This window comes from Colossoma macropomum, unplaced genomic scaffold, assembly GCF_904425465.1.
Source record: "Colossoma macropomum unplaced genomic scaffold, Colossoma_macropomum, whole genome shotgun sequence".
In the NCBI taxonomy this organism is placed as follows: Eukaryota; Metazoa; Chordata; class Actinopteri; order Characiformes; family Serrasalmidae; genus Colossoma; species Colossoma macropomum.
Window position 1 is genome coordinate 7,004,880 of NW_023494795.1, and position 24,282 is coordinate 7,029,161.

The 24,282-nt window shown below is 39.0% G+C and overlaps 1 protein-coding gene across 2 annotated transcripts in view; it reads right to left on the bottom strand.

Moving 5' to 3' along the window:
- The window catches only part of LOC118815286 (CD2-associated protein), a 97,148-nt gene that overhangs the window by 20,682 nt on the left and 52,184 nt on the right, over positions 1–24,282 (bottom strand). For both annotated transcript variants that reach the window (XM_036581305.1, XM_036581304.1), the window contains 8 exons: positions 22,303–22,396; positions 20,741–20,835; positions 18,889–18,987; positions 18,519–18,572; positions 12,495–12,531; positions 7,373–7,435; positions 953–1,106; positions 708–817 (listed from right to left, as the gene is read on the bottom strand). In XM_036581305.1, the coding sequence (XP_036437198.1) occupies positions 708–817; positions 953–1,106; positions 7,373–7,435; positions 12,495–12,531; positions 18,519–18,572; positions 18,889–18,987; positions 20,741–20,835; positions 22,303–22,396 (706 nt within the window). The remainder of the gene's footprint in view (positions 1–707; positions 818–952; positions 1,107–7,372; positions 7,436–12,494; positions 12,532–18,518; positions 18,573–18,888; positions 18,988–20,740; positions 20,836–22,302; positions 22,397–24,282) is intronic.

The following is a 24,282-nucleotide window of genomic DNA, read 5'->3' on the forward strand; positions in this document are numbered from 1 at the left end:
TAACAAAGCACTTGCAAATTGTCTGATTAACAAACAAATACTTGCATGTGTATTTTGGTACAGTTTTAGACAAACCAAACTTTGCTCAAAATGTGATGGATTAGGCACTGGCTGTATGGCAGATGTGCTTTGCTAACTGAGGACTGCTACTGTGCAACAGGGCAGATGGGCTGCATAACTATGGAGAACGGCAGAGGCTAGAAAGTGACATCAAAACATGACAGAGGCATTCTCTCCACTCCTGAGGCTCCCTGCTGTTTATGACCACTACTGTCCACAAAGCGAGAGAAATCCAGGAATCAGTGATTGGAGCACCCACTCTAATCCAAACGCACATACGCAATACAAACAGTCCTTCTTTCATCAGTACTGCAGTCAGAGGGACCGACTAACAGCAGACGTCTCCACAGAAAGCAAGACAACGAAGAACATGTTCGAATTCTGGAGAAAAAAGATTGTCTGATGCTTTTATTATTGTGTCCGAGATGAAAAAACAGCACAGCTGATTTCTCAAGCACAGCTACTGAGCCTGACAACTAAGCGCTGATTTGAATGAGACCTGTTTGAGCAGCAAAACGACTAAAATGTACAGGAGATAAGGGCCTCTAGCACCAGAGCGAGACACCTTAAGCAATAAAAACAAAAAACAAAAAAAGCACAATACTTAAATGGTCTAATTGACCTCTACATTTAGATCAGTAACACACCTGAGTCAGCGGTCTTCTCCGTCCAGTCTCCTGACAGCGTTTTTGGTTTGCTGGGTAATGTCGGTTCAAAGTCTGACTTTGGTCGTGGGTGAGGCACCTCTCCATTGTGCCTACAGAGAAAAAAGACACATGATGTTGAAACAGTGGAATCAAAAGCTTTGTCGCAGAGTTATCTAAATAAGATCAATCATTTTCTGATGCTGTTTTACAGCTTAGGACTCTTAAGATATTTAAAGATCACTTACTTAGCTACTGGAGATGGAGCGAGAGGTTTATCAGGTCGTTTTGGTGTCAGAGTTGCTGGACGCAACAGTCCTTTGCCTGGAGGGGGTACAGGCTTTTTGGGGGGTACGATGGGAGCAGCAGGCTTGGCAGGTTTGTCCGGCACAGCCCTGTCAACTTCCAGTGAAAAATACAACAGAATGAATAGATGGTTCATCAGTAACGAATTTAAGATCTACAATTTAAGGCAATAAAATACTTTTGAGTGAAAAAATGCTTTGAATGCTGAAGTTAGTTGTACGAATTTCACTGCTGGTGCAAAATATTTCTAACTAAATAATTTAAAAAATAATGTAACTTAACAAAAAACAGCCCACAACATTAAAATATGAGAGAACTGGTTGAGGAGGAATATATTTAATGAATAATTTCTCCGAAGTGTCAAATAGCACTGAGAAGATCTTCTTGACCTCTCCTTCCCCAAAGAGCCCCCCAGGGTATAAAGTTTTTTAAGGGCCTAAAAGGTTTTGGCACTTCTTTGACAGATGACATGTCTAAAGTGGCAAAATGTACGCCACTTTCACACAAGGGCACATCTAGAAGTGCAATCCTACTTTATGACTCTAATCTGCTACTACAGGTGAGAGGGTCAAACAGCCAATCTGTAAGCAGCTCTTCGATCTGTGGGCTGCAGGCTTTCCTTGCATTATTAAAACAAGCCAGCCCACCAGAGAACAACTATACACACTGCACTGATTTAAGAAGGCAGGGTAGGCTGTCGCTTCACATAATTCATGGAGACCTTCATATTTCAGTGCTACTTCCTATTAATCCAGACTAACTGGGAAATACATGCACATGCCTCGAGGCCTTTCTCAGAATGAGCTTCGTCTTCAACGTTTTCAATTTTACAGCTCCTCCAGGTTCAGTGTGAATTCTTTTTAGAGAAAAAATTCCATGGTTAGGGCAATCTGTCAAAGGGCTGTTTTTCCTGTTTATGTAATTATGTGCACAAACAGTCAAAGAAAGAAAGACACAGAAGTGCAGAAGTAGGCCTACACAATCTGAGAAAAAGCTGAGTTACAACTGAACATCAGAAAACTGAACCTGAGTATTTTTAAAGCTGAGCAATTACTTAAATACTAGCTATCTAACACATCCCAAACAATTCTGTCTATGTTCTACCATGTTAAGCATCATTTGTAGCTACTGCGAGTCTACTTTACCACCCATCATTTATTTATATTCATAGAAAAGATTTGCAAAATTATGAAAATGTTACGCTCATAATTAGGGCTGGGCGATAAAACGATAACGATAATTATCGCGATATAACTTCCCTCGATAAAAATATAAGAAATGTTCGATAAGTGTTCGATGTAATACAGCATTCTCACACTTCCACGTTCTAGAGACAGCCCTGCGTTTTCTACTGCAAGGAGAGCAACACTGCTGTCGCCACGAGAGGGCGCACTTCTGAGTTTTTTTCCACATGATAAGAGAGGGAGGGGACGATGAGTAAAATGAGGCGCCAAATATACTTTAGCAACATCTGAAATGTGGAGTTAAACATTGCCTGTTCGAGTGGAGCGATCGGCGATCTGTTCTCCTGTGACCGAGTGTGAGTGATGAGATAAATGGCGTAACTGTACTGTCCTACAGTGAACTCACCTCTTTCCTAACATCCTAACCAGCTTTAGCAGCGTTAAATCACGTCTGCTCCTCACAACTACAGACAAACTACGTTTCAGTGCCAAACGGTCATATTTTAGTATTAGCGCATTCCCAAGCAACAAAAGTGGGTTCGTGCTAGTTACAGCACTGATTTGAACGAGAGTAAACTGAAGATGCGATGTTTTAGGTGTGGCATTAGAGAGTGGGAGAACGCTAGCTTCCCAGGCTAGCTGTTCTTAGCAGCTGGCAATCTTGAAGCAGCGCTCCGTCACTCGTACAGGACTGCGAATTGATCTAACTGCAGATCAAACAAGACAAAAAAGCGCTAATTTCAGTTTAAACATACCTAAAAGGAAGACGTAGTTTGTCTACTGCAAGAAAATCACACTGCAGTTAAAGCTTTTACACAGCGAGCGTCAGATCTGTTGCGGTTCCTTCACCCCTCAAACTACTACGACAGCATAGAGGAATCCAAACGTCTGCTAGCTTGAGTTTAAATACTGTGATCCATCACTGACGTACCGAGCCAGCTAAAGTTTGCTGTTCGTACTAAGCCGATGTTATTGAGAAACTAAACAGCCTAGCACTCGTCACTAAAAACAATCTGTTTTCTTTTTAAATTATGAATATTATCACCTGAATATAAAAATCGCTAACTTTCTCCCACTCTCCCACGACAGATTTGTGAAATGTTCCACTGTTTGACAAGTGTTTGTCATGTTCTGACCATAAAGGATAGTTTAAAATGCCAATTAACCACTCAGGAGCAGAAATCAGTCTTTAAACTTGAAAGAAATGACAATTTGACATTTACTGTGCAAGTTATTGATATAAACTGATTTGAAATATTTTATTGTGATAACATTTTTGCCCATATCGCCCAGCCCTACCCACAACATAGGTTTCCATTAACAGCTTGTTTGGTGAGTTTACAGCTTTGAATTGATACTAAATGTATGCGCTTGTGCCAAACTAGAGCAGCAGAGACTCTCACAGGATGCTTGCACCATGCATCTCCTCATCACCTCTCTGAGTGACTCACTATTTGAAGGAAACCGTCAATGATTGTGTCCCTCAAAGCCCTGGAAGCACTCTGAATTCACAAGTGTAGCCTTGGCATTTCAAACAGGGCAACACTGCAGTCTTAAAACAGGTAAGGCCAACCATTTTCCAGCCTTGCAAGTTGTTTAATTTAAGGTATAGCTTAAATTAACCATGATCACGGGGAAAATGACATATATTGACATATACACTCAGGCTTTACCTTTATCATTGTTTTTTTAACCTCAAAAGACATCCTGTCCTGAACAGAGCATTTAATTCAAACAAATAAGCAAAGGCAGCTCCAACCACAAACTCCAGCCACCCACTCATGCAACACATTCTTGTAACTTTGAAAACTGTTGCTGCAATTATGACTAGGAAACACCAAATGTCATCATGCAGTGGTGTTTTCTCAGGTGAGCATCTATGCATAAGGCAGTGAAGGGAGACACAGGTCCTGAGGATTCATGAGTATTGGCGAAAATCCTCTGATAAGCTGAAAAATATTGCTGCTCTATTTCATACCGTAAGTAACGCCTCCGCTTTGAGGAAAAGCAATTGCTTTATAGAGACTAGTGCATTGACAGTCATCATGAACAGCAACAAAGGCTGAAAAAATATTTTTTTAACACCAAACAGCATCATTTTTAGAAGTAAAACATATAAAATGCATCTAAACCTGAACTCCAGCATGTTATAACACACACACAAAAGGTCTATGAAGAAAACTGATGAGAAATAAGACGTTAATCAAAAAATGTATCAGTAGTTTAATCAGTATTTTCAATCAAATTAAAGTATTTCATTGAAAATGAATGTGTAAAATGATTCTAACACTATACTATACTAGACCCGCTCCACTTCACGTTTCAGATAATTAGTAAGATTAAAAAGGTTAAAAAACCAATAAGAAATGTTAATGTGTCGAGAATAATGAGCTGAGCTGCAGAAGATTCTAACATGACAATGAAAGTTAGAAAACTAACATCAAAAATTGAGTTAAAATAAAATTAACTGAGGTAGATGAACACAAAATGAACGTGTATAGATTTATAGTATGAACGAATACATACAAAATTACGATTACTTATTTACAGAAGTAGATTATTTATTATTCAATAACTTCTATGTTCATAGAATTCACCTCACAAAACACCTCAAATACCTTATTACCCTAAATATGTTGTACAAGTCACTGCAGAATATAAAAGCTGTATATAAAATATAAATAATGGCAATAAGTTAATATGGAAAGTGACTCCAAACTTTGGTACGGTAGTGTAAATAAGCTAATTAACAGATTTAATTAAATGCTAAGAATCCTGAAGCTACCCCAATATTTATATTATTTACGTCACCACTTTCTTTCAAACTTCAATGAATTGAGCACTTAATGTAGCCCTGTTATCAGGGAAGTTTATCTACATGGTCTTGTGGTCCATTGGTAACTTGTTTTACTGAAAATATTGTTCAAATCTGATCAAATTTCCTTTCACACTGTAAGTATAAAAAAGCTCTGCTCATATGTTTTAGCCATCTATTATTTTTAACCTCTTATTGACCAGGGTATGTTTTGGTTTGTCCATCTGAATTTACATGACCAAATCGTAAGGCAAATTATTCAGTAACTGCATGAAATAAATGTACATTTTTATTTTATTTTTTATTTTTGTAAAAGCTCCCCTTAAATTAACAGAACATGTGTTTTATGATCACACATATTGCTATATGCTTACAATTTACTGCTGAAAGGCAAAAATCTTAGACGCTCTTTGTATTATTTTATAAAAATAATGTTTACAGAGCAGATCACTGAAGAGACGCCATCTGTTTATAGTTTATAGCCCAGATTTGTGGAAAAATGGGTCGACTTTCAGTAGACAAAACACTGTGACTTCTTTTATTATAAGGGTTTAAAATTACATCACCCATCTATTTGACTGGAAAGAAGACAGTTACAGCTCTCATACGACCCCCACCTTCTGAATGTAGCTTATGAAATATGAAAGTTATAGAGAATATGACGACCGGTGGTCTCAAGGAGCTGAAGTGGTTGAATTATTTATTTATTTTTTTACTGCTGTACTACTAACATCATGGTCAAATGACATTTTGCTGATTTTCTAAGTAACACATCCTCTACAGAAAAAGTTATGGCCAATGTTATATATATTTTTTTCCCAATATGCTAAACTCAGAAAATAAACAGAAATTGTGCACTAAAATTTGCAGAAAAAAATGTAATTTTAAGTTTGTTCTGTAGAGAATGTGTTAAATTATTTTCACTTAGGAATATACACTGATCAGCCACTTCACTGAGTACACCTCTACACTATATACACTCTTAGTTTATGTTATCAGCTCCACTTACTATATAGGTGCACTTTGTAGTTCTACAGTTACAGACTGTAGTCCATCTGTTTCTCTGCATACTTTGTTAGCCCCCTTTTACCCTGTTCTTCAGTGGTCAGGACCCCCATGGACCCTCACAGAGCAGGTACTATTTGGGTGATGGATCATTCTCAGCACTGCAGTAACACTGACGTGGTTAAGTGTTTGTTATGCTGGGGCAAGTGGATCAGACACAGCAGTGCTGCTTACACTTACAGTCCACTCTATTAAACCCTCCAACATTGTCAGTCCACCTTGTAGATGTAAAGTCAGAGACGACAGCTCATCTGCTGCTGCACTGTTTGTGTTGGTCATCCTCTAGTCCTTCATCAGTGGTCACAGGACGCTGCCCACAGGACTCTGTTGGCTGGATATTTTTGGTTGGTGGACTATTCTCAGTCCAGCAGTGACACTGAGGTGTTTAAAACCTCCAGCAGCACTGCTGTGTCTGATCCACTCTGACCAGCGCAACACACACTAACACACCACCACCATGTCAGTGTTACTGCAGTGCTGAGAATGATCCACCACCCAAATAGTACCTGCTCTGTGAGGGTCCTGATCAGTGTAAACAGAGTAATAAAGTGACGGGGCATTATAATATAATATAATATAATATAATATAATATAATATAAAATAATATAATATAATACAAATCCTACTTTGGGCTGCCATGCTACAGGACCAAGAAAAGTGTTCCTGTCATTATTACTCACTACTTCTAAATCTTGCACCTCCACCATGAAAACACTGTCAGCTTTTTTGGTAAATGAACACACTTTAACTTTTTTTATTTCATTTAGCTTTTACAAGTACATAATCTACATATGTGACTGTTCTTGAGTGAGCCACTGGACGTTTTTCAGTAATATTCAGTACGTGATGAATTCCACTGCGGTCAAGACATAAGATACAACGCTGATACAATCTTAATATCATTTCCACACCACTGTAGACAGTATTTATTTACAGCTTTGCCACAGTACCGTCATATGAGCAAACGGATGGCAAGCAAAGCCATTATCTTTCTGAATTTGGATATACATCTGTAATTTCCCTCTCTGTGTAATTTCCCTCAATACCCTCGGGCGAACCTTCATAGAAGATGCTTATTTGTGAAGCATCACACATTTTTAACCTTGATTAAGAAATTTACAGTATCCCAGTCAGTCAATGTCATAGCACTATAGCACTAATCAAAATGGGAAAAAAAAACCTTCATGATGAACGGGTGGTGGATAAATTAAGACGAATGGATAAGCTTTAAAGACAGCACTGCACCCAGGTTTTTTGGAGAGCTGGAATGACCAGGGTAACAGCTGACCTCTCTTACCTTTGTCCTCAGGTCGTGACTGTGGTGGTTTCTTGTCAGCACTGGGGACCTCGGTCTTCAGGACTGAAAAACGAAACATGGCGTGTTACCTGGCCTTTCTTCACTCTCTCAATGCCACAAACAGTGCACGCGCACAACAAACAAAAGAACAAAACACGCAAGAAACAGATCAGGAAAGGTGCAGGCGGTGACTCTGCTTCCTGTGTGGGCAGAGAAGACGGGCCAGAAATCTAGACAAGCCTCTAAGAGCTTACAGTACAGCAGGGGCAAGGGCACAGAAATGCTACAATGCACTAAATGCAAACTGCAGCTAACTAACAACATCACCTCAAGGGCCCAAGCTGGGCAGTGCTGAAGCCACAGCACTTGGTTTGAGAAGAATGTCTAAAACAAATCACACTGAAATGACAATAACGTCAAGCCTCAAGTATCGCAGGAAATGAAAGGCAGCCCAAATGAGAGGCAGTCAGTATGACTGGATGTAGGTCAGAGTGTTAGTTAAGAGGAAAAAGGCAGACTTATTTTTAATAACACAGGGACTCCTAAAGGAACAAGTCACTGAAAGTGTTAACATGACTAATATCGAATGTTACTAGGGTAGAAGCATTAAGTGACGCAGTCTGGATTACTAGCTTTCATTCAACATTAGTCATATTTGGACCAGATTTACTAAGAGATGCTGACGTCTACCGTCACTTTGAATTGGTGGAGGTGGCTAATTTAGCAGCTTATCTGCTAAGAACATCCAAGCAAATAAACACAGGTGCAACTTAATAATTTGACCATCACAATATAATCACGCCTAATGCTTTTTGTATGGAAGCCCATTTTCGCAAGATGGCTAGGAAGAAAAGGCTGTGTCCCAAAGGGCATACTATAGCACTACACACTAAACACTGGGACACAGCCAAAACGCTTTCTGGTTCTGGTTCAAACTATAGCTCAACAGCTTAAAATAATGACTTATTTTCTTGAGGTTTTGATATAGTATGTCAGAATTATGGCTAATAACTAGATTATAAGTTATTACTCTTTGAGAAAGTGTAGGATTATTTTGAAAATAATTTGGGGAAAATAATATATTTTAACACAAATAAAAATGAGTATACATATAACTGAATACATATGATTCAGTGTATAATAAGTAATTATTTTGATCTGTTTTGAAACTTTCGTTTGGTGGTTTGAGCTGAACTTGAATTCTGTGCTGAGTGCATTTAGAATCTGCATGATATTGTAAAATCCCTGTTTAATTTTACTGAGTGCTCAATTAGGAGCTGTATGACTTGTGGTAAGTGCACCTTCTTAGCTCTATGCAGTGCATCAAAATGGCTGTGATGTTTCTGTAACAGAAGCCGTAACACAAACAAAGTAACAAGTAGCTTCAGTAACGTAGTAATTGCAGAGCTAAACAGTTAAGAAAACGGCCAAATCATTATTCAGACAAAACCTGCTTTTAAGAGACGTTGATGAGTGTAAAATATACAAACAATTTCAGGAAATATCAGTTCAAAGTTCTCCTAAAACCAGCTGGTTGTTATTTTTACTGAGTGTGTTTACATGCACACAATAATCCGATCATAATTGGATTTCTGCAGTTATCTGATTATTCAAATGGTCACAAACAGAGTAAGGTCTAGAAATCTGATTAAGAAATCCAATAAAGAGGCTGGATTTTAGCTCAGTAATCATTTTGATTTGATTTCTCAGTGCATGTAAACTCTTACTCTGATTTCTTTCGGATTTCTCAGTCTGCGCATGCATGAAACAGACTGCTGTACTGGAAATAAGAAAGCAGCACTGCCAGACGCAGCAAAACACTGAATCTGACTACATTCACGTCGAAATGAAGGATTTAAATATTCATCTTCTAGATGATGCATGTTCATTTTTTCAGGTGAAAGTGGTGCGAAAGCTGCAGCATGAAGTTCGAGTTTTATGTTTGTATGTTACGTTTACGTCACGTCTTCTTCGGTGAGTTTATTTACTGGCTGTTAAGCAGGACACTGATTGCTGTCTGACTCACGTAGACCCAGAGTTTCCCCCATCATCTGATTACTCAAGAGCATGTAAACATGTTGGTCGGTTCACTGACTAAATCTGATTTTCTGCAGTTATCGGATTATTAAGTGCATGTAAACACACTCCTTGTCTTCATCCGATTAAGAACAACATGACATGGCAGGTGTTCACAAAATATTCCTTTTCACTGAGGTCGATAAACATGTGTATGATAAACTTGCGCTTTTCTCTCATTAACAATGGCAGCAATGTTAGCACAAAAAGTAACTACTTTCAAAAGCGTTAAAATAGCGCAGTCCGTATTCAATCAGCCATCAGCCTTGGGAAATAAGAATAGAGCTTCATTATTATAACCTACTCCTAGTTTTTGGTGCTTTGAGAGGGAAACTATGAATAAAATGAGGCAAAAGTACAAAAAAGCAGCAACGGGTCCTCTAATCATATTACAGCCATTAAACAACAGTTGCCCCTTATTAAATCACGACAGTGGTTTATTTAACGATTTTTTTTTATGATGGCATAAAACATAAATTTACCCTTTTGAATTTTTGAATAAACTACCCTTTTACAGAAACAGCCCAGTCACAAAAAACACTGATGTTGCTGATACTGAATAAAAGTGAATACCAATTAGCAAATTAAGTCGTGCTAATTTATGGCCACTAGCCTTCCACGCCAAACTGCATTCCTAATGTGCTCGCACACTCCCTTTAGAAACCACTGCAGTGCATCTAACAAAAAAGGCAGCATTGTATTTCTTTTACATGGTGATAGAAAACAGTAATACACAAAATGCTGTAGTTCTACCTGATGACACAGTTTGCTAATGTATCCGTTACTGCTTTGGTGGAAAAATCTGAGCAGACAGAGGAAATACATTGCATGCACTTTCCTGTTGGCTACAGTAAAATCATATTCATTTCAACATGTAGAATCAGAGCACTGGGCACTACCCTGTTTTATATCCCAAAAATCATGATGTCACAATCATTTGTCACAAAATAAAATACTGATAGAGTACGATCAATAAGTGCATTTACATGCACTTAATAATCCGATAACTGCAGAAAATCTGATTTTGTCACTAATCCGATCAATGCGTTTACATGCACTTGTGTAATCAGATAATGGGGAAACTCTGGGTCTACATGACTCAGAAAGTAATCAGATTTCTGCTCTGCTTACAGAAGAAGCCGCGACGTAAACAAAACGAAGAACTCGAACTTCATGCTGCAGCTATTTTGTTTTAAATACATCACCAATTTACTTAAAAAAACATACATCATGTAGAAGATGAAGAATATCTAAATTCCTTATTTTATGTTTGGTTTCAGCACCGCTCCAAAAGTGGTATGCTGTGTCCCACGGCAACGCTGCTCGCTTATTTCCGGTACCGGCAAACGTTCTCGTGCATGCGCAGACTGAGAAATCCGAAAGAAATCAGAGTAAGAGTTTACATGCACTGAGAATTCTGATTACTGAGCTAAAATCCCTCTTAATCGGATTTCTTAATCGGATTTCTAGATCGGAGTATGGTGTTTACGTGACCATCTGAATATTCGGATAACCGCAGAAATCCGATTGTGATCGGATTATTGAGTGTATGTAAACACACTCACTGTGTGAAGTTTATATATAAACTACAAAAATTGTGACATGAACTGAAAATCTCCATATCTTAGATCATGATCATATAGATCATGTTCTGTGTATATCAAAATAACCCAACAACAGCTTTCAGAAAACGTGTTATTAACAGAAAAGAGCAGATAAAATGGTTTAGAAACAGCTACATTCTTGTGTCTGCTTAAATGGTGAAAGACGACATCACCCAGAACGTCTCAGAACGTGTCGCTGGCAAGACATTAAGCATTGCATTATGTAATTTGGTCTTCTAACATAACAGTTGTCTTTGCAGACTCCCTATGGAGACTTAAAGTAAATGAATTGGAATGCACCCACAAAAGAACGGTTGCTAAGATTTTCAAAAGGTCTAAATAGACAGACCAGCAGGTCTGAATTAACGGAATGCTGCTTCCACGGTCGGACGATTGTTGGCAGGAAGCCGCTTGAATCCATAAATAACTCGGTGGTATAAATTACCGCCTAGTGTGCCCACTTCTGGTCTTCGAAGCTACACTGCTGAGTTAATCACCCCTCACCTGCTGACTGCAGCCAATAATTTACCATCAGCGACAGCTTCCTGCATGTGATGGTCATTGAACTGTCTCCAATCAGGACTTGAATGAACTCATTAAAGCAACTGCTCTACACTATTTGCTCTAGTTGTCTATTATAGCAGTCCAGATTGTCTTGAGACGTCACAGCCTTTCTCCTTTTCTGAATGTTTCCAAACACGTTCAAAGGGGTGAGTTTCTGGTAACTGTTTTCTCAAAATATGATTCACAAACAGTGAAAAAACTGAGGCAAATAAAAAAAAATGTAACCTTCAACGTAGAGCTGGGCGATATGGCCAAAAATGCTATCACGATAAACAAAATTCATATCGTTCGATATCGATACATATCGTGATAAATGACAAATCATTATTTCTTTCAAATTTGAAGGCTGATTTTTGCTCCTGGGTGGTTAATCGCTGTTTGAACTATCCTTTATGGTCGGAACACGATAAACACTCGCCGAACGGTGGAACATTTCACAAATCTGTCATGGGAGAGTGGGAGAAAGTTTCTGGTGAGCTGTTTTTAACTGCTGGAAAAATTTTTTCATAATTCATAGTCATAATTTAAGAAAGAAAACAGATTATTTTTAGCTGGTGACGAGCGCTCGGCTACTCCGCTACAAATGACATCACAGAATTCATACACCAGCTAACGACAACAGGATTTCTCTATACTATCGTAGTAGTTTAAGTGGTGAACCGCAATATATCAACACCAGACAAACACAGTCCTCTTTTTAGGTACGTTTAAACTGAAAGCGGTGCTTTTGTGTTTTGTCTGATCTACAGTATCATCAATTCTCCGTGTTGTGGAGTGACATAGCGCTGCTTCAGCGACAGTATTTGGTAAGTGATGTAATTAAAACATGTCTTAGTAGCAGGCTCAGACGTGTGGACCCTAGTGTAGCTACAACATACCTGTGGATTTGGATGGTGGTGGTGGCTTCTTTGGTTTCTGTGGAGAAACAGAAAGAGACAGAAATTTACATGCTGTATTTCACCCAGTTAACGTTTTTAGATCTTCTTATCTGAAGCATAAATGTCAGGTTTTAGTCAAGGATTGCAAAGAACCAGAGGAGCTTGCTCACAAACAAAAGACAATTTCTAAAGAAGAAGCAGATTTCAAGGCTCAGTAAACAACAGTTCCTTAAAAATGACAGCAAATCGGCGGGTGAAGGGGTCACTGCTGGAAAATCTCTCTATTTGGTCTCTGAAATGCGTCAGTGGACGAGGTCTGTGGGTGCTCAATTGGCTGTTTTAGTGCACTGCACACTGCATGAGGGGGATTTCAAAGGCCTGCAGAGCCTGACTCAAAACACAGCTCATGCTGTGCTCCTTATCATACGTTATCTCGGCCAATGTGGAGATATTTTATTGATACTGGTGGAAGAAGCACGCACCTCTTTGATGTTTATGATTTGAATATTAGATACAGCTCATCACCCTGCCTTAAGGCTCCTTGGAGGTGATGGTTTTCTGACCCACTGCTGTGAGTTCTGCGCTAAGACCCTTAGTTTCAACTAAGACACATATATGCAAGTTAGCTTACAAGTAATTTATGATCACCTAATCCCATTAATTTAGTTTATGTAATAAAAAATATCACTACAGAACTCTTACAAAGAATGCTTGTACAAACACGGTCAAACAGTCTCAAAGGAGTGTGCACCAAATTCTAGGAAGCTGCAGAAGACTTCTATTATGCTTATAAAGTTATGTAATTTCAATAATCCGGTCATCAAGGGTTGCAGTCAAATACTGATAACCCCCTTTCATGAGCTAATACTGAGTAAAGCAATTTATCAGAAAGATCTACCTCAGGCCATTTGGGGAAATACAAATAAAGCGAGCAGGATTTTCACAGCAGCAGCTGCACTGCACTGCACTGAAAATGTGGACAAAACACTGCTGCGAGGAAGCAGAAAGAACCAGGCAAGAAATCAATGTGAACACTGAAGCAGTCCCTGCCAGTTCAGCTGGAGGAAACAAAGATCTGCCACACGTCTATAAACGACAAGCAAAAACTTTCGGGGGAGTTTCTCTTTTGCCTCTTTTGTTCAACGAATGCTTCTCACATTGTGTAAAAGATCATTCATTTCTCAATGTGAGGTTTTCTTCACAATGGAAAGGACAGGAAACAGCAGCATAAACAAGATAAACAACAAGAAAGAAATAAAAGAAGGACAAATTGCTGTGACGCACCATTTCTGCAAAGGGTTCAATTCATTCCAGTCCACTTTGACGCTAAATTGCTGCCAAACTTGTGAGAGTAATAATTGCTCATATTACATTCTTTTGTCAAAATGTTTTAAGATTACACCAAGTTAATTGCAGCATCTCCATCTGGAATAACACTTTATTTACTTCTTGTAAACAGCACAATAAGCAACTCAAGAAAAATAAAATCTAAAAAGAAAATAAAAAATACACACACACACAAAGCAGACGCAGATGAAGCACTAGTGGCCTGTATACCAGTTTATTCAATATACTGATTTACGTGTTCCCAAATCTTCTCATAACTGTTATACTGGTGTGCTACGCAGATGACAATGTGCAAACCATGCCAACATTCGCCAAATGACTGAGTTAAGGATGTTTTAGTCACGTTTCAAATTAAATTGAAAACACAACAGTCGCTCGATCATCTCCCACTGTGATCATCTCCCACTGCGTCTGAAATGGTCCACTATGGCATGCGCCTGTCCCCTGGGCCCCGACGATGGCCGCGAGAGCTGGCAGGAAGGCAGGGTCTGAACTCTGAGCGGGAATGATGCCCATGCGAGGACGGCGCGGAGAGGAAAACAGCGAGTGAGCGGGGGGCGGCGAGCAAGCCCCGAGCCCCCTCTCTCCTGGGCGCTGCCTCCGATCCCGCAGTGAAGCCACTTCAATTTACTTTATATTTGACCTGGCTGGCCGAGCTGCCGAACAGTGGCGGTGACGGGGAGGCGAAGCTAATGAGATCTCGTTCCCTCTTGGTCTTCTGGGGTTAGCTGTAGCCTAAAATGGACACCAGAGTGCTTCTGTTTCCTCTCATACTGCCTAAAATTTGTCACACGACTCAGTCAGCCGCCTCAGACTAGGCCGCAGTGGATCAGCTGGTAACGACAACGTGAACGACTGTAATGTTTCCCAAATTCAAGCAGGATGTGACGATCAGAGGCATTTGGAACGCATCGGAGTTGAGAAATCTGACGAATAACTTGAGAAATTTGAATTTGGCTTCCATCTTAAATGGTGAACTACACCAAAACATGCGCCAGAATCTAACTTCAAAAAAATTCAAGGTGAAAACTAGCAAATAAAAAAACAGCTTCAGCTTTGTGGAAATAATCGTTTTTTTTCCCGGTCAGCGAGGCTAGTGTTATAAAACACTACTGATTTATCTATGTAACGTTTTGCTTTGTCTTTACTATTTTGCACAGTAAAATATTATAGGTTTACTTTGGTTGTTAAAGTGAAACTAAAAAGTGAAAGAATTTAAAGTCACTGTTAACCTTCAAAAATAGGTCTCCTTAAGCATCTTACATGTTTTTATTTGAAAGAAATCTATATACACACCATGATTATATATCGAAGCTGTCAGAAACTTTAATTATAACATGATATAAATTGACACTATGGCATTTTATCCTTCTTGAGTGACAGCAGCAGTATATAACGAGATGTACCTGAATAAAGGCAAAAGCACTTGTTTTCACCCCATTTTCTGACTTTCAAAAGCATCTGTTTTGTTTTTTTTAATGCTACATCAATGCACTTCCAGCATTTTTGTTATTCTATCACTTGTGCATACTTCTCATGAAGCACCTTCAATTGCATTTCTATGAATGCATAACAATATCTAACAATAAGCACATCATGACACAATAGACCAAGATGCAAAAGTCTTATATGTGCATCATGGGTCAATATTAACTGCATTCTACTTAGTAGGCTCATTCATTGCAACTGCACTGGACAACAAAGCTTGTAATCATGTTAACCCACACCAGCAATTTTAATGCTTTAAGTCTCCAAGTTTTAGTCTCGTAAGTATGCTGTTCAATAATATGGATACAGTCATCACTTTTCTTCAAACAGTGTTCAAAATATCGTGAGAACACAGAATTGCGTATCCAGTATCGAGATCTGAATTGAATCACCAGCTAAGAACATCGCTTCACCCCTAATTATTATTATTAATAGCGCGCAAATGCGGCGATGTTGTTTCCTCAGCCAATATCCATTCACCTTAACCAAGCTATGATGTGTTGAGTCTGATGTGTAAAGCACCAACATCCTCATCACATTTCCTTGGCACAGCTATCTGAAAGGGTCACGATAATACTGTTTATACACCACGGTTGACTCGTTTCACTAAAGACAATACTTCCTTTTATGAGCCCCCTCGTCACATGCCTTAATTTAGAGCAACCGGAGGTACGTCTGTCTGCTCTCCGCATCCAGTTCTGCAGCACTGAGTGCCTCTCTGGGCTCTGTGAACTGTGGGCCCTGCCGTCATTCGCCATCACATGAGCTTCAGCTCGTCACATTCCCGCTTGAAACAGCCAAAGCCGCACAAAGACACACATTCAGGCTGATTAGGGCGAAAGTCGCCACCCTTTATGCCCACGAGCGTATCACCCCGTGACCCCTCTGAGTGTTGGGTGGGGCTTACGCAGCCTCGCTGCTAAAAGGACATGAAGGAGCGAAACCACTGCTCACACAATCTCTCCAGTTCTTCTCCGGATATAGTTTTGCTGCTTAACAACAATAACAAGCGCCAGTGACAAAAGTCGGGTCCCTCCAATGTTTTGTCATGGGGTGGCTGGAGAGCCCCTCCGGGGATGAGCTCGATGACCTGAAAAATCTCAACTGGAGAGCTAGGCTTTAAGCGTTTGTGGATCATATGATACAGGGACCTCTATCAAACAAGTAATCACTGATAGTTCATGATAAGCAAGTTAAAGGCAACAGTGGAGGCCACAAAACAGAGAGAAGTAGGTGTGTAAAACTGGGTATTCATGATATATCGTTGGCTGTTATATTATTCACTGATAAATGCGAAAACGTCATAATTTTTACTGGTCTAATATTGAAATTACTGCCGATAACTAATTACTAAATTATTTAGTATTTAATGCTGGGCATTTCCTTTCTTTTCAGCTCACTTTAATACACAGACCACTGTCCCATGTACAGGGGATTGGTGGTATGATTCCCCTTTCAAGCAGGAAATCCACTGCTTTATCAGTGAGAACTACAGACTCCTAATGTTACATTCACCAGCCACTTAAGGTGGCCCTGAAAATTTGTTCACATGAAGTGTCAATGTCAGAAAAAACATCATGTCAGATTCTAATGTTAAAATGCAAATCAATATCAGTTACTGATAACTCTACAAGCCAGAAAGGGTGTTAATGATCAGTTATTATTAGGGCTGGATGGTATGACAATGTAGGATAATAAGATAGACCGCAGCATTTGAAAAATTACAACAGTATTGAGAAATTTTATTCTGCGTCAATCTAGTAAACTGCCAAATATACCCAATCTGCCAATTTACGAAGTTATTAGGGGAGCTCACTGATTGGTGGTGTGCGAGCTCACTGATTGGTGGTGTGTGAGCTCACAGATTGGTGGTGTGCGAGCTCACAGATTGGTGGTGTGCGAGCTCAAGGATTGGTGGTGTGCGAGCTCAAGGATTGGTGGTGTGCGAGCTCACTGATTGGTGGTGTGCGAGCTCACTGATTGGTGGTGTGCGAGCTCACAGATTGGTGGTGTGCGAGCTCACAGATTGGTGGTGTGCGAGCTCACAGATTGGTGGTGTGCGAGCTCACAGATTGGTGGTGTGCGAGCTCACTGATTGGTGGTGTGCGAGCTCACAGATTGGTGGTGTCATTAGCTAATAAAAAGAGAGGAAAATAGCCAGTGCTAGCCATGAGTTTAGTGAACTGGCCAAATGAAAAATGAGACAGCCAACAAACCTGGATAAACCAGTCAGCAGGTGGCTTATCAAAGGCTAACAACTATAAACTTAAGTCTTGTACTTTCATGTGTGGCACTGTTTAGATTTGTAGCCTGCTTGGTACACTAATGTTAGGTTAGCCAGCAGGCTACACATTTAAACACAAAGGCTTAATTTTAGATTTTTGCTGTCCCTCCAACACCAGTTGTTTAATTTCCTCAGATTTAAGTCATTATCATCTAAACTGTCAGTGTAGCTTCAGGTAGAATCAAACATGTTCTGTGAAACTGTCCAACATTTACCACGGTAATATTTAGGGAAAGTCTACAGTGCTCAATCCTAGTTATTGTATTAGCTTAGCAATTCCACAACAGTACATTCTTATGGAAATCCTTTTGTTTGTTTGTTTACACTTCTAGTAAGGCAAATTAACCTCTTCAACTCCTTGAGACCATCAGTGGTTCCAAAACGCACTTCATCATATTCTTTCATATTTCATAAGCTACATTCAGAAGGTGGGGGTCGTATGAGAGCTGTAACTGTCTTCTTTCCAGTCAAATAGATGGGAGATGTAATTTTAAACCCTTATAATAAAAGAAGCTGATTTTTTTTGTTCTACTGAAAGTCGACCCATTTTTCCACAAATCTGGACTGTAAACTATAAACAGATGGCGTCTCTTCAGTGATCTGCTCTGTAAAAATTATTTTTATAAAATAATACAAAGAGCGTCTAAGATTTTGGGCTTTCAGCAGTAAATTGTAAGCATATAGTAATACGTGTGTGATCATAACACACATTTTCTGTTAAGTTGAGTGGAGCTTTTACAAAAAATAAATAAATAAATAAATTAAAAATTTACATTTATTTCATGCAGTTACTGAATAATTTGCCTTACGATTTGGTCATGTAAATTCAGATGGAAAAACCAAAATATACCCTGGTCAATAAGAGGTTAATGTAATTAAATCGTAAGACAAAGAAGCTTCCTTACTTCTTCAGGTTCTTGTTTGGCAGACTGCTTAACGGAGCCTCTGGATACAGGTGTCTAAACAACATGAAAGACGCTTTTTAAATACTCTTTAAAACTAGAAGCAAAACACAGTGGTCAGTGTTTTCTGTCTCAAGAAAATTACACAGCAGTGAACACCATCAAAAACAATTTAACGGAACAGGACAATACTGCAAACTGCTGCCCAGTGAAAGTGAATGACGCTCATTCTAAGTAGAGCATCACACCAGGCCTGCACTATATAGGTTAAAGGATAATAAAGACAAAAATAAGGCCAGCATAGGCAGGATAATTAGCTGTCAAGGGAGAACGTAGAGAACATATGGTGCTGCACTCATTACTAGCACTTTACCTCTTTGTCCGTCTCTGGAATCAGCACCACGAAGTTGTCAGGGAACACTCCCTCTTTGCCATTCAGTTCTCCTCGCCACCAGCCAGGCTCCCCAGTGTCCTAAAACAGTCAGACAGAGAGAGTCAGCAAACATCTCAGGCTGGCAAACTGTTTATCAATTGTTGATTAAACAACATGCTGCCTGAATAGTGATAACCACAATAAAACAATACATTGAATCTTTGTGATTAGCACATCTAGCCATTCCAAATGTCCTATAAGGCTGGAATTAGAGCTGTAGTTCCAGCGCTGGCCACAAGGTGGAGTTAAAGTGTAAATAATTTGACTGCTTGTCAGTAAAAATCACTTGTCAGTAAAAGAAAACAAGCTTGTTGACAAGTGATTTACAAATACCTAGAATGTCACACTTGTAGGGTTTAGAATTGCAGTGAAAGATGTTATGCAATAACAATCCACTCATACTGACTGGCCGTCTATTGTCAGGTAGCCCTGAGGACCACCAATGCTTTCTATCATCACAGGAGACCTGAAGAGCCAGACGTCTGAGAAAGTTTACGCTGACAGGAAGCATAGCATTACAAAGAACTTCATCTTCCTCCCACTTCAGATCCTTCTTCTACTGTTTATTGCTATTGGAGAAGGCTGCTGCTCTCCCGTCCACTCAGCACCATGCTTACACAAGCAAGTCTGAGCAATATTACTGTGGCTACTAGCGGTCATCAGGACTTAGGAGAGCAGCATGTAGTGACACTGAGTGGTAACATCATTTAACTACTTCAGAGGGACACTTAGCTTGAGCCAGGAGATGACCCACAAATGGCCAAGAAAGAAAGAATAATAACATTTCCATTACACAACAATGCAAACAAAAATAATGCGTTACTTTGTTTTTGCACCTTTCATACTAATTTCATTTCATTTTCAAGAGGAGTGCAGAAGATGCCCTTGATAAAAGCCCTTCTGGTTTTTCGTAAACACGATTTGAAAGACTATTGTGCAAAAACACAAGTAATTACTAGTTGTAGCTCAAGTAATATTTACAGCCTTATTTCTAAAAAAGTTGGGATGCTGTGCAAAATGTAAATAAACACCAAATGCAAAGATGTGCAAATCATTTAAACCCTACATTTCATTGAAAATAGTACAAAGACAACATGTCAAACGTTGAAACTGAGAAATTTTATTGTTTCTTGAAAAATATATGCCCATTTTGAATTTGATGTCAACAACACATTCCAAAAAAGTTGGGACGGGGCAACAAAAGGCTGGTAAAGTTGGGTAATGCTGAAAAAAAACACCTGGTGGTTGATTGGCAACAAGTCAGTAACATGACTGGATATAAAAAGAGCATCTCAGAGAGGCGGAGTCTTTCAGAAGTAAAGATGAAGAGGGGTTCACCACTCTGTGAAAGACTGCACAATCAAATAGCGCAACAATTCAAGAATAACGTTTCTCAACATAAAATAGCAAAGAACTGTTCTTTTCATCATCTACGGTACATAATAACATTAAAAGATCAGAGAATCTGGAGAAATCTCTGTATGTAATGGACAAGGCCAAAAACCAGTATTTGCTGGCTGTGATCTCAGGCAGCACTGCATTAAAAACAGACATGATTCTGTAGTGGAAATCACTGCATTAAATTCAAAATGGGCATATATTTCTCAAAAAACAATACAATTTCTTAGTTTCAATATCTGATATGTTGTCTTTGTAGTATTTTACATGATTTGCATATCATTGCATTCTATTTTTGCTTACATTCTGCACAGCGTCCCAACTTTTTTGGAAACGGGGTTGTAATATCTCCTGTTTTTTTCAGAGCCAGAGTCAGTCAATCTGTTCAACTCACCTTACTCAGTAAATGAATGATGTCACCTTCCTTAAATTCCAGCTCATCCTGATTCAAAGCCTCATAATTAAAGGTGGCCTTGCAGTATTCCTTTACTGTAAACAAGAAGGATTAACACATTAGCGTGTCATATACAATCAAAATGGACAATATATGTGTAAAGGCTCTACACCATAAGAATGTATGTAATGTATGTCTATAATTACCAAATAAAAACTGAGACAGAGGACAAATTACACTGTGTAATGTCACAAATTATATAAGAACTCTATATAATGCCTAAAATGATCCAATTTTAATACGAGAGGGCTTTGCTTTGCTATGTTCTGATGAACTCTGCTACTCTTACTATTCACTATACTTCGCTGTCATTGTGAAATGCCTGAAATATTACTTATTTCTCTGTTAGAGACTGAGTACAAACAGAGCCAATAACAACACTAACCAGCTATTTTAGGAGAAGCATGCATGAAATTTGTGCATTTCTAAAAAAAATGTTTCTCAAAAGCCTCATTATTTCCAAACTGCAAACTCACAGCAGTAACCTTTAACAACCTGACCACACCACACCTCCAATATCATAACACAGACTGACTTAACCAGAAAAGAATGTTCACAAATATTACACAATGGACGTGTTTTCAACGTGGTGTGGTCAAATGTCTACGTGACAAGTTTTCACCCAAATTCTGTCATAGCTGACCAGTAGTTCTCAGCAGAAAAATCTCAGAAGCTGTTTTCCTACTGGGCATTTCTATTTTGTCAGTTTCAGCCAAATCTAAACAAGGGGTGTTTATTTATTGATAGATTATTATCAATAACTACATTATTGCAATTATGAATGGTAAAAAGTTAAAGGTGGGCAGCGGCACTTACTGTCCACAACGTCCCTTAAAATAATATAATAAAATAAAATAGTGAGAACTGCTGCTCTACAAGGTTTTCACAAATAGTTACTGTTTATTTGCTGAATTTAATGTATGTGAGAAAAAACAATGCAGCCTGTGCAAAAGTTATGGCACATTTTAAATAGATATTGAGCTCTAAAATTTAGAGAAAAAGGCCATATTTAAGTTTAATCTTTGTATTCTCACTTTTCTTTTACCAAAGGTTTTTAAAGTTTATAATGAAATAATACACAGTTAATACAATATACACAGAATAATATACACAGAATAATATACACACTCACAAATACAAGGGAAACTGTCACATTTCACAGTAAAAATCACCACTTCACAAAATATATGGCTTGCATATTTTCTGTCTTCCTGTACTGTAATGTAGGAAATGCCCAAATACTGATTACAATATTCGAATACTGGCACCTGGAGTGGTAAACTGAGTACCTGAGTACCTGCGCATCTCTGCACATCCCTAGTATACATGGGCATTAACCATACATTGCTTTTTTCCTAAAAAATTCAGTTTGTAATTGCCTAATTTTTGCCTATAACTCAGCAATCACCAAAACTCAAACGCAAGTGTCTTTTATTCTGAGCTCTAAAAGTGTAAATGTGTACTATGATGGTAGTATGATGGCATGCAGGCCAGACACTTACCCTTTCCTTTGCTTTCCCCATCTTTCTCCACTTTCTGAGCATCTGGCGTGCTCAAATGGGTAGGCTTAGCAGCAGATGGTAATGATGGGATCGGCTGAAATGAAGCAGAAGCATAGATGGGTTTAATGTCATGGCAGCCACAAAGACACACACATGCATGCAGTCATATACACTAAATGAGTCATACCATGGGGTAAAATGCTTGGACCAGTGGGGTCAGGATTAGACAAAACCTTACATTAAAAACCAACGTTCACACACTTCACGGTCACGAACAAAGAAAGACTGGAAGGAAGGCGAGGTTTATTGTTTAAGAAGGACAGTTCACTATTTACCGATTTATTGCTTTACCAGTTAGTCCTCGACTGATCTCTGAAAGCAGTCCGCTATCTATTTGCCATTGTTTTTAAAGTTTAAACTGTCACCAAAAAAGAATACTTATTTCTTTTATCTATACTCATTATTTAAGTTATTAATAGGCACTTTTTACCCTACAGTATCTTGACCGACCAGCTGCTTGTTTCAATATCAGTTTTACCATACCATTGTCCACTTGGCCTTTTCATTTCCCAGGAAATTCAAGGCAAGTCAAGCAGTCTTTCCTTGATATAACTTGTATACATTGGAACAAAATGTCGTTCTTCAGCCTCCATTACACCCTTTACTTTATTAGTTAAAGTAAAGGGTTTTAGATGAGCTCTTTGAGGGGTGGGGTGAAGTGAAGCGCTGACTTCAGCAGAGCTTGCCCAGAAATCAGTGCTGACCTTTTTAAAACCTGAAAATAAGGGCAGAGAAAGCTGTTTCTACGCTGCGGCAATAAAATACTTAAAATTCGTAACATCTCAAAACCATAACATTCAATTTCCTGGGCTTTAGGCTGCAAACTACTTCTCTTATACATGACGGCTGGTTCAACTTCACTACTTTCCTCTGCTAGTTGGATAGTCAGCATGCTAAAGGCTACATGGCTAACGACACCGAAAAGAAAGGCACTCCACCACGGCTCTACGGCACATTTACAGACAGACAAAGCAACTGTCCACCAATTTCATATATTTATACATTTAAACTTTTCAAAAACGTTTTGGATTACAAAGTTTGCATGGCTAGCCAATTATCTGAGGCTTACCTGCCGATGATGAGAGCATTCAGTTTGAAAAATCTGCAGATTATCGTTAGATTACAGAACTGACCTCTGATTAGATTGCTCCATATTTATGGTGGTCAGGGAGACTAATTCTAGATCAGTACTTCTGCTTTTGAGGTGAACCTTGATGCCATGAGAAAAAAAAAATCCTTGTGTTGTTTTTGCTTCCTCTGAAATTTAGATTTTCACCTTTCAGGCATGCTGCCAGTCCACCACTTCTGACTCATTTCGACAAAGTCTGTTAACATAACTGTTATTGGCATGTTGTGTCTAAGCGGATGTGTTTACTTGACGCTGCTACACAACTCACAAAAACAACGCCAGGGTTTGGTCTGGTGCACATAGAAAAAAAAAAAACTCTCAAAAATATGCATTCTGCTCCAGAAGTGCAGTCACATGTGCAAGCCAGAAATAAGGGAGCCAAAAAAGTGGGTCATGCTTGAGAGCTGGGAAATAGCCACCTTTAACAATGATCTCCAGAAATGAGGCGGCGTTGCAAAAGGAAGGGATCACAATGGAACCGGCTGCCTTGCAGTACTCCCAGGATCTGAGCAAACATTGGCATGGCTTCCAGTAATGCAGCTGCACCTGTAATTACTCTTCTCTGCTCCAGCAGCCACAGTTATATGGAGTAAGCAGCGCTCAGGATAGAAGAGATTATATATGACCATCACACACTAAACTGCAGTTGCTTCAAGGGCCCATGTTATTATTATTATGGAAAACTGACTTTTCCTTGCTTTCTTAAAATAAAAGCCTTTGATGTGGTATGTGAACGTTTTTAAAGTTTTAAAACGCAAAAACAACCATGTTGAAATCACTGTTTGTCACAA